The sequence below is a fragment of the Malania oleifera genome, chromosome 2, assembly GCF_029873635.1.
Source record: "Malania oleifera isolate guangnan ecotype guangnan chromosome 2, ASM2987363v1, whole genome shotgun sequence".
Lineage (NCBI taxonomy): Eukaryota > Viridiplantae > Streptophyta > Magnoliopsida > Santalales > Ximeniaceae > Malania > Malania oleifera.
In genome coordinates, this window is record NC_080418.1 from 107,366,859 (window position 1) to 107,378,271 (window position 11,413).

Genomic DNA, 11,413 nt, shown 5'->3' on the forward strand with positions numbered 1-11,413 from the left:
CTTAAGGTCTTTACCCTCAGCAATGGCCATAACCTTGGCTTCCTAAACAGAAGGTAAGCCCCTAAGGATCTTCCTAATCATTTCATATGTGGGATAGGTCTTTCCTAATGCATGTAGTGAGTTTATGATGTGTGTGAATCTAGTGTACATGCTCTGAATGAACTCACCTACATTCATCCTAAAGGCCTCATACTCACTGGTCAACATATCTATCCTACTATCTTTCACATCTCTAGTACCCTCATATGTGACCTCTAACTTATCCCCTATTTCCTTTGCAGTAGAACATGCCATAATTCTGTTAAATTCATTTACATCAAGACTACAGTACAAAATATTCATAGCAGTGACATTTAGACTAATAGCTTTCATATCATCATCATCATAGTCATCTTCAGTTTTAGGAACCCTAGTTGCACCCTCAATTTTCATAGGGACATAATTTCCCTTAGAGACAATCCTCCACACCTTCCAATCAGTATTCTAAATGTAGATGTGTATCATGAGACAATCCTCCACACCTTCCAATCAGTATTCTAAATGTAGATGTGTATCATCTGTTTCCAGAAGGTGTAATTAACACCACTGAAAACAGGAGGTCATGTGGAAAATGGTCCCTCAGGGAAAGGGGTCACGGAGCTGTGAGCCATATGTGATCTTTTGCAAAATAACAACTAGTCTATGCTACATGGCTCTGATACCAATTGTTAGCTTTACCATGATCCCAAGAGGAGGGGTGAATTAGTATTTTTAAAATTTAATCCCTAGGTAAATATCCTAACAACAGTATATTCACAACCCTATGGTCAATCTAGTGCAAGCAATGTAAATAAATGCCAGAAATAAAATAAAGTAATTTAATTAAGCTAACATGCACCAAAAAGCAGTAAAGTAAGAGTGACACGCAGAAATGTTATCGAAGTTCGGCCAATTGCCTATGTCCCCACTTTGGCTAATAAGTACAATAAGTACCACTATAATTGCTCACTTAAAAGGGTAGAGTAGTACCTGAACAAACCAGGTCAATTCGCACAGGGCTGACCTCAACCTTTACAACCAATCCTTACCGGGTTAGATTACCACCCCCTCAGGCCATGTCTGGAAACACTCAGATTTTACAATCAAAGAATATTGGTATAGTGATTGTACTTTTTTGTAAAGCAAATATGTACCTAGATACGCTCAATCACATACACCACAAAATGATTTAATATGTAAGTTCAATATGGTTTAATATATCAACTCTTAAGTATATTTTCTATCTATGTAATCAGTGCGTGAGAATACAAGCCAATATAATCTTTGTATCACAAGATATTCAATCAACATGCTCACACAAATATGTCAATCAAGTCTTAACTATTCCAATAAGCAGAATATCTCAGTCATGTAAATATCAGACAATGTATATGCTTGATTTGCAAAAGATATTTAATCTTTGTATTCAGCAAATGATATGTAAGTCAATATTGCAACAAAGATTAATATCACCTAAACAAATATCCTTTCAAAAGTGTGTCAAAATAAATCACACAAGATATTTGAAAATGTTTTGAGAAAGTTTTTGCAATACAAAAACAAATACAAAATTCCCAAGATATTGCAACGAATGTGCAATACTCAGAAGTTTAATACATGTCTTCTTAAGAGAGACTTATTAGCGAAGTCCCCTAAGAACACTTAAGTTTGGCTCTCAAGAAAATCGTATCACTCAAGAAAATCGTATCACACAAGCAAATCAAGGAGAGTAAACCTTTCTAATAATCACTCAAACTAAACTTACGAAGAGTTTAGGCAATGAGAGAAGGTAAGTATGAATGAATGGAGTGTGAAAATGAGTAGTAGTAATTTTAAGCTTGAGAGAGAATTTCTTAATCAAGTTAGCTAATCTAGTTGCTAATCATTCCAAATGAAGGGGTATTTATAAAATTCCCCTGAATTATAACCGTTAAGGACGTGTTTGGAATTATTAGAAAATATTTAATATTAACTAATTTAACTAATCCAATTTCTAAAAAAAATCATTTAAAAATATTTTAACTAATTTATAATTGTCATGTATAATAAGATTATTCCTGTAGTATTAAAAATTGAATTTTGAAATATAAAAGTTTATTTTTATTTTTATTATAATATTTTAAATTTTCATTCCTTTGTAATTTTTTTTTTATTTTAGTTATATTTTTAATGGTTATTTGATTCAATGACTAAATGAGTATTTGTTCAATAAAATTTTTAATTTTTAATTTTAAAAATATTGACCAAATAGGTTATTCGGTTTTGGATTTTTATTTTTGTTTCAAGTTTAGAGTTTTCATTTTCATAAATTTTGATAGTAATACCAGCCCCTTAGATTAAAGGTTTATAATGAAATCTTCTCCCCACTTTTCCTTACCACATGTGGTACCCCACTAGCTGGGTTGGATATAGTTATATTTTTTATTTGTTATTTGAATCAATGACAAAATGAGTATTTATTCGATAAAATTTTTATTTTTTATTTTAAAAATATTAACAAAATAAATTGTTGATTTTTGGATTTTTATTTTTGTGGTTTAGAATTTTTATTTTCACAACTTTTAATAGTAATATCAAATGTTCCCTCAGATTAAAGGTTTGAAATGAATGAAATTTCCTCCTCACTTTTTCTTGGCACTTGTGGGTACCCTATTTAGGGGTGGCAAAACGGGTTAACGAGCTGAGTTTAGGTGAGTCATAAATGGGTTCGGATTCGGGTTGACCCATTTATTAACGGGTGATTATTATGTAAAACCAAACCCGTCCATTTAATAAACGAGTCATTCGTTTAAAAATATATAATTTATTTATTTAAATTTGTTTTAAACATTTCATATAAAATAACATTTAAAAAAAGAAAAAAAAAAACGCTCCATTTTATTTTTAAACGGATCACCCGACGGGTGACCAGACTTGAACTTGCCTAACCCGTTTAATAAATAGGTCAGGTTTGGACTGACCCGTTTATAAACGGATCAAGTTATATTAAAACCCAAACCTGTATTAAACGGGCGGGTCAAGGGGTCACCTGTTGGGTTTCAATCCATTTTGCCATTCCTAACCCTAGCTGCCTAGGGTGAGCCAAATCCAACCTGACTCAATTTGACGGCTTGTTCATTATTATTATTTTTATCATTTTCTAATTTTTATTCTATTTTTTAGGAAATTAAAAAAATGGATAGCAATGTTTTTGAATAAAATGGGAAATTCTTTTGTTTATGCTATTATTATATCATTATTATGATACTATATCTATAATAATTATTTTTATCATAATCTTATTTGTTATTTCTAAAAAAAATGGATAAAAATAATGGAAAATTTTATTTAAAAAATTCCAAGAAAATCAAGGAAAACTAAGCTTGTGGCTTACACCTTTTTACCTCCTCTTTTAAAATTTTTCTTATTTTAGGACACACCCAATCAATGATGAAAACATCGTTGTTTTACGTATAATCAAACTTTCAAACCTATATCTTTGTTTGTACACCATTTAAGGATTTTATTTTATTTTATTTTATTTTTTTTCATCTCTAAAAGGAAAAATGGTGACTCTGCTTTTTTCTTTCCTGTTTTTTTTTTTCACTTCTTGTGGCGCAGCCTCAAAATGAAGTCCTAGACTCAGTCACACGTCAAGGTATTTTAGCTAAATTGAAATCACAAAAAACGTAAAAACAATCATAAAAACAGTGCCTTGTGGAGATCCATTTAGGCTAACCTTGCTAAGTCAACCTGAGTTCACCAAAATTTACTAGGAAAAGTTGTATGCACTTGTCTTTTAACGCAATTCCTAAGCTAATTTTAGGTCTGGGTCATTGAATTCATGGTCCAACACTGAGTTAAACTTGACTGCGTTGAGTTTAATAATTCTTTTTGTCTCGTGAACGAGGGAGTCCATCCCAAAAAAATTTAAAATGCATACCCAAGTTTGCGAAAGGGAGGCGCAGCTATTGAATGTCCAATGTCCATGTTATTGGGCACTCGCAATCCCAAAAAAGAATCTTGTCATGTGAGGTTCTGACACAACACTGGAGAAGCATTTTGTAGATAGCTTTTAAGATAATCGAAGGGAAAGGCCCATTCAAAGACAAGCCCTGCTGATAGAAGGAGAAGAGAAGAGGAGAGGAGAGGATAGGAGATGCTAGTAGAAAGAGAAGAGGAGAGGGGGAACTTCTTGTTCTCTCCTCTCCCCCCAAAGCAAACCCACCAGACATAACTCCTGTGTCTGGGTTTAGCCTATAGTTAATCTTACTACATGCTTCTTCACAAAATGACATGGGCAGGCATACACTTGAAGGTCCATCATGTTCAACTCCTCCCTAAAAATCTAACAAAGACACTAGTATGAACTTGAAAAAGTGACCCTTTCAGTGCGTATTAAAGTAATCAACCCAAAACTCAGCCGCATATTAACAAAAATCAGATACCTGTCCATGAATGACCTGGTTCAATCCAAATTTGCCAGGGTCAAGAAAAGCTAAAGATAAAAAAATAAAAGGCACATTTAACAATGTAAACTCCACTCCACTTTTAATATATATGTTATAAATTGATTGGTTTGCTCCTTACATTTTCGCATCATGAAATATGCTGAAGGTAATTCCAAAAATTGTCATGCTAAACACAAAATTTTGACAAAAGACAAAAAGGGTATAAATTGTATAAATGAAAAACAAATTCAAAATGAATTACAGCTTTTTTTTTTCTTTTTTTTTTTCACCTGCATTTATTCACCACAAAAAAACGCCTTCCATGCCTCCCCCAGCAGTCACTCACCATATTGGTCTCAAAACAACCTAATCCCACTCCGCAGAAATGCAGGTGAAGAGGGGAGGGGGGCACCAGCTGTTCAAAAAAAATTCATGAAAATGTGGCAACAAAAAAGGAAGTATAAAAAGAAAAGTGATTTCAATCAGATTGATGCTGAGGAATTTCAGAAGTCGAGGTTTGTGGTGGAGGATCAGTTTCCTCAGGCTGAGTTTCTGAGTGTGGTGTGTCTGCTTTCTGATGTTTTCTGCTCGATGGCTCAGGTTTTGGTATCCATTCAGAAATTTTTGATGATTTAGAGGGAGCCATTTCAGAACCATTGGCCGCTGGTGAGTTTCTCTGATGAGAGAAAAGAGACGAATCAAGTACAGATAGTGAGGGGAGACTCAGACTATAGTTGTAAGAATATCCTGCCACCGGATGATCAAATTTACAAGTTGGGCCATATTTGCAGAGTCCATACAAGTTGTAGTATGAACATACAGGTTGCCCCTGCAAAACATTAAAGCACAAAATGAGTAACCCATCAATCGAGTGATCAACAATAAAATGAAATTAGTATGAGCAAGTCACACAATTTGAATACATCCCTAACTACGCATAATCCAAATGCTCACAAATATGCATAATTATGCAAACAATTCCTAAATCATTTAGAACAATTTCCCCCTAGAGACTCACATCATTGTCCCACATTCAAACCTTTCATGGAATTACAATTCAAGCTTTTTAATGATTTGTTCCCAACTAATCCCAATGTTGTGCAGGTCCACAATTCTCAGACAAGCATAAGACCCAATGTTAGTTTGGTGACAAGCATACACATTTACGTGGCTAAAAAAATACACTTACAGGCCTCAAGGGAAGACCAAAAGGGCCCATATTATTTGCCCCTAACTGCGCAATCCTTTCTTTTGGATGATGGTATTTGCAGTCAGATCCATATTTGCAACTCCCAGTGTTCATGAAATATCGGCATTCAGGTTGATCAGGTCTCTCAGGGAAATTTGGAATGGATGGTGACATTAAGTGCACCTGCCCAACGGACCCTGAATCCCCTTGATTTCTGGAGTTGTAAACAAGACTCGGCCCAAGAACACCAGCAGAAGATATAGGGCTCATGTTTCCCTAAATGACAAACAGAAAGATGAATTACACGCTAATATATACCTCAATACAATGAATCCTAATTTCAAGTGCAATAAAAGAAACATCCCATTTTATACTGCCAAGGAAGAGAACATGTCAATAGAATGAATCCTTTCAAGTGCAATAAAAGAAACACCCCATTTTATACAGCCACGGAAGAGAACATGATGAGGGCTCACTGAAAAGCTCAAATATATTTGACAAATGAAAATCAAAATGAAGCAGCAAAGACAGGTACAAAAATGAGACCACAATGTCAGAGTGCAAGCGCTTGATCATAAAATGCATAACAATATTCATCTCTTTATAAAAAATTGCAGTAATGAATTAAAACACACTTGTGTTCCTAATAAACCAGAATACAGGGAACTATTTCAGGCAATTTAGTGCTTTGCATAAGATAAAACATCTTTAATAAATAATACATAAAAATGCATTAGTCGCATCAATTTTCAGAGCTTCGTCCATTTGCTCATTTAAAAGAACTCAACATGAAATAATCTCCACAAAAGAACAATGAGGCATTGTAACAGTTGCAATTTCTAATGATAAAAATCACTGGACAGGAACACTATACTCCTAGGAAACACATAACACTTCTGGAAGACTGAAGTGTTGATGTTACAAGTCGGATACCAACGTGGGCCGACACTCCCCTATATCTCTTTATTATCTTTGGACATAGCCGAGACACTTCCCAACACGACGAGACATGTTCAGGACACTTCTAGCAGTGAATCGCAGCGATTTGTTGCCCCTAACAAAACCTCGAAAAATTGAGGAGAATCTAAGAGACTGGGAATCAAAAGGTTCTTTGGCTTTGCAGTGGTTGAACTTTGGAGCCTTAGCGCCGCTGCACAGCCTCACAGAGCACCACCAGACCTCCCAGCACCTCCCTCTCTCTCTATAAAGCCATCATCAGTTCACCACTCTGTTAATCTTTTTTTTTTTCTCAAATAATTTCTTGTGAAGCCATGCTCATTGCCCACCATCAGCCATGCCCTTGAGTTGTTTTCTTTTTGCTGGACCAACATTCAACAATATGAACGTAGATTGGAAAAATGTGTAATTATGCATGAATGATGCTTGTATTTCATTTTAAAATTAAAATCACCTCAATATTTGTCATCTAAAAGGAAAGGCATACCTAAATTCATATATATTTTCGAAATTGTTGTATCACAGTGTCAGTGTTGGTGCTTCCTAGCTATATTCACAATCCAGTCACAGGACCATTGGTCCCCAGCTGCTAACAAAAAGCATCAACTACCGCAGAATTTCAGCAAGAGAAAGAACTCAAGTCAATTACAAATGCACGTAAACCATCATTATTCTGTTTTCAGATTCACGATAGGCACAGGCAGTTTTACATCAAAAGGGAAAACCAACTGTGAGCAGAAATTTGGAAAAAAACACAATGTTTTCATATAGACAATATGGAAGACTAGAAGTAAATCAAGTAAACCCTAGGAACAAGCTGAAAGTAACACATTTGTAATCCCAATATTCAGTAATGATTATCTGCGCGGGATAAGTTCAAAATAAAAAATAGATAAATGAATGAATAAATAGTTCTAACACTACAGACAATATTATATATGGAATGCTTCATGCAGAACCTTCCTTGTGAAACCATAATATAGATAGAAAATATTTATATAAAATCTTTCAATTAAGAAGATTATTTACTGACCACGTAGGTGTTCCATCCATGTGATGGTAAAATGCCTTGAGAGGGAGAATAAACAACAGGCATGTAGGCTTGAGGACCTTGTACACGTTGTCCAGATAAGTACGGAGCTCTTGGAAATGACCATGTTGAAAGTCCACCTACATAAGGTAGACCAGATGAAGGGGCAACTGATGTTCCTGAAACTCCAAGTGCAGCGGTTCCGGCTACAGGTAAGACAGTCCCAGGCCAAGGCTGTGGGTGATGGAACTTGCAGGCAGCTCCAAACTTACATAATCCAGTTCGCATGTAGTAAGGACATGGCTTTTCTTCCTGAAAAAGGATTCTTTAAGACAGTTAATATTACAGTCTTATTCCCTGCATATAGGAAAACAGATGCCGAGTGGAAATATTCACCTGACGGATTGGTAGACCTAACATATTCAGGGAAACTGGTCCAGCGCCATGCCTGTCCCTTGGGTGATGATATTTACATGTTGATCCATATTTGCAAGTTCCTGTCTTTAAAAAATACTGCAGTGCAAATGTGAGAATGGATGAATTAAATTAATAGAAGTTTCCAGAAAGCATAGTCTAGACACAAAAAAATAAAATAATCAAACCATTAGTATTATTTCAGAAGTTTCCACATATTACTAGTAAGAAATAATGAATTTTTCTCTAACATAATTTCAAACAATTGGGTAAGTCAAAGCCAGATTAGTTAAAAAAGAAAAAAAAAGAATGAGATTCGTTTCTTTCATAAATAGACTGATATCTGGTTAGTATTTGACATAAAAAACTGGAAACTTCCTTTCAGCCAATTGACATGCCTGGTAAATAAATATCTAACCAAATAAGACAGGCATAGAAGTAGCTTGGTTTGAGCTATTGCGGCAATAAATAAAACAATATGGCACAGTTAAATGATAAATTTCTTACCAAAAACAAAGCCTGTCGCTAAAAAGAAAATGGACAAGAATAAGCAAAGATATACACTCGCAGAAAAGGCATAAATTATTGAAGCCTAGCATATCCAACCTGCTATTGGATAAATGAACACCACATTAAAAGCTGAGAACTAAAATTATCAGCTTCAACAGATGGGAGATGATGTGATTTCAATGCTAAAAAAGAACAGCTATGTTGGCATCTTAAAATTATTAATACAAGGTAGTACACACATCCTAATTTGCAGGAAAAATTTATATCAACAAATAATAATCTCTAATCTCTAATCTCTAAAGTCTAATCTCTAATATAATAAAGGGTATTCTTCTTATTGGGGCTACCTTTTGGTCTCATCTTTAAAATCCCTAAATATTCCTATAATTATCCATTTATTTAGTAATTAAAATGATATAATAGTAAAATATCTCAGTACTGTCCCTAAAATGTAGCCGTAATTGTAGTTTTTCACTAATTAAAAGGATATAATGGTAAAAATCATAATACATTTACTTTAAAAATGTTTTAAATTAAAATTTTTGGGAATCCTGGAGCACAGACCCAATGTGTGCCCACTGCTAGGATAATAAGAACAATAATAACAACAACCACACAACAACATCTAGCCTCGAGCATGTGAAAACTGATCATATGCTGCGGAAGGGTTACAAAAAGTTTAAGAAGGAGATTAATGGAAGGTTTAAATTTAAAAAGGATAGCAGGTTATAGAAAATTAGTTTTAGGGATCATACCCTTCAATAATTTTTTTCCAGTGATTCAATTATTTTTGCTTAAATAGCATCAGTATTTGATCTTTTAGAGATTATTCGGTTAAAACACGGGGGAGGGACAACCCAAGAGAATCCCATTAACGTATAGTAAAGATAAAGATGATGATAAATATAACTATATTAACTATCCATATTAATATATAATTTATAAAACAATTTATCAGTCAGAATGCCCTTCAAATGCCTCCTTACCAGTTTATTGTTCAGAGAGTGGGTATCAAGTGTAGCAGAAATGTTCAAAGCAAACAGTGGTTTACTCAAAAATAGAATGCTCTGAGAATTACTACTCTAATTATTCTTTAATAATATGTTTAAAGTACAAAAACAAATGTATCACAAATATGTTGGTATTCATACTCATGTAAAGCCCAATACACAAACCACACTCTATTCCTTTGCGATACACACATCAAAAGACAGGGGAAAAAGGAAGAAAAAGAAAACTGTTTGGTAGTGATAAATATCAATTGAAGGAAATAAAAAACATATACCCCGCAGTCAGGTTGTCCAGCTCTTTGTGGGAGCTCACCTCTGCTCTGAGCACCCTGCAGGTATAGACATATGACCATGTTGGATCGCTTAAATCATAAACTAAGCAAACTACTTTTAAGAACAAAGAACAACAAAATCATCCGACCAAGCCCATGTATGTTTTAACAGCGTTAGACCACCCACCATGAAAACCTCCGAACTAGACCAACCCCCATGAAAATACATGCCATGTAAGGAAGATTTTAATTACCTGTAAAGCAGAAGAAGGATGATTGAAGCGACAATTGCTGCCATACCCGCACAAACCAGTTCTTAAATAATAAATACAGTCAGGTTCTCCGGGACGATCCGGATACGGGCTCGATCGAGCCACATCCCCCTCCTGATTATCCCGTGTTTTCAACCTCCAAACTGCTTCTACATCGCGTTACAATTCAAAATCATCCAATTAAATTATACAAACCTTGAATACGCATTACCCGTTCAAAAAACAGAAAAGAAAAAAGAAACTCGATACGCATTGCACCAATTGCAAAATTCTTCCGCAATAAAAGAACACAAGGCGATTGGAATAAATAAATATCAACAAAACACATCATATAAATTTTCCAACTTGAACAAAATACATTGAGGGACCAATAAGTGCAATGTATAATGCCGAAAATAATCGCGTAAAACTGAGACACAACAAGAATCACGAAACACAAACGCGACGAAATCATCTAAAGCAAATAGAATTGAAGCAAGCTATGATCAATCAGATGGAGATCGCTCATCGCAATTACCTTGGATGGTATCTGATGACGGTGGATTAGACACCGCATTGTTCTGCGCTTGCCGATTATCCGGCATCGATTGTCCTTATAAGTTCCCAAACAATACGCACAAATATATACACCAAAATCCACAATATATATAAATGTATAAAACCCTCAACTTGCAATCACTAATCGAACCCAAACAACCCTTCAATCTCTCCCTCTCGAAATTCCCCAAGATCAAAAAATGAAATCACTCATCAAAATCGTCCAGAGAGAGAGGACGCACTCTAAATTTCTGCAATTTTTTTTTTTCAGAAACTGTGATATTGAAGACAAAATGAAGAAAAAATCAGAGAGAGAGAGAGAGAGAGAGAGAGAGAAGGAGAGAGAGAGAGAGAGAGAGAGAATCAATGTGAAATCACCGCCATTCCAATTCCGTAAATTCCATTGCCTCTCGGTTTTTGCCCTCTCGATTTAGTCTGGATTTCTCAACCATTATTATAAAAGGCAAATTTTCGGATCTGCGAAGCCTCTCCGAGTAAATAATATATCTTTCTATTAATAAAGAAAAGAGAAAGGCACTTTTGCCCTTTCTCTTCACTCAAATATTACAGCTAAAATTAATTTTTCCAGTTATTAGATTTATTAAATCATTAATAAATACTTGTTATATGTATATGTTTTTATTTATATTTTTTAAAATTATTCTTGACTTCTGAAAAAGAAAAAATTACTTGCTCCTATAACTAATATCTATAATATTAATTAACGAAGAAGAAGAATTCCGCTTTCAAATTTCATCTTTCGCACTCATTAAC

The 11,413-nt window shown here is 34.5% G+C and overlaps 1 protein-coding gene and 1 long non-coding RNA gene across 3 annotated transcripts; both read right to left on the reverse strand.

The window, feature by feature from the left end:
* Positions 1 to 4,521: 4,521 nt before the first annotated feature.
* LOC131149209 (zinc finger CCCH domain-containing protein 3-like) lies at positions 4,522 to 11,131 on the reverse strand. 2 transcript variants are annotated; one of them, XM_058099456.1, is made up of 7 exons: positions 10,620 to 11,131; positions 10,085 to 10,245; positions 9,834 to 9,887; positions 8,021 to 8,137; positions 7,628 to 7,936; positions 5,638 to 5,913; positions 4,522 to 5,277 (listed from the first exon to the last, which is right to left on the reverse strand). In XM_058099456.1, exons 1-7 carry the CDS (start codon positions 10,684 to 10,686, stop codon positions 4,927 to 4,929), a joined length of 1,335 nt encoding a protein of 444 aa, XP_057955439.1. In that variant the 5' UTR covers positions 10,687 to 11,131; the 3' UTR covers positions 4,522 to 4,926. The 2 variants fall into 2 exon arrangements, with proteins under 2 accessions (XP_057955439.1, XP_057955438.1); XM_058099455.1 differs by having other exon boundaries at positions 10,085 to 10,251.
* On the reverse strand, positions 6,312 to 7,277 carry LOC131149210 (uncharacterized). The gene is made up of 2 exons (XR_009135171.1): positions 7,082 to 7,277; positions 6,312 to 6,956 (listed from the first exon to the last, which is right to left on the reverse strand). It is a non-coding gene; the product is annotated as an uncharacterized LOC131149210 (long non-coding RNA).
* Positions 11,132 to 11,413: the final 282 nt, after the last annotated feature.

What these genes read in the sequence shown, in the direction of transcription:
- LOC131149209 (XM_058099455.1), bottom strand. Translation starts at nt 10,686, where the DNA reads ATGCCGGATAATCGGCAAGCGCAGAACAATGCGGTGTCTAATCCACCG. An exon ending in GTCATCAGATACCATCCAAG is followed by an intron (nt 10,252 to 10,619) that starts GTAATTGCGATG and finishes AACGCGATGTAG; the next exon opens with AAGCAGTTTGGAGGTTGAAA. An exon ending in TAGGTCTACCAATCCGTCAG is followed by an intron (nt 7,937 to 8,020) that starts GTGAATATTTCC and finishes ATCCTTTTTCAG; the next exon opens with GAAGAAAAGCCATGTCCTTA.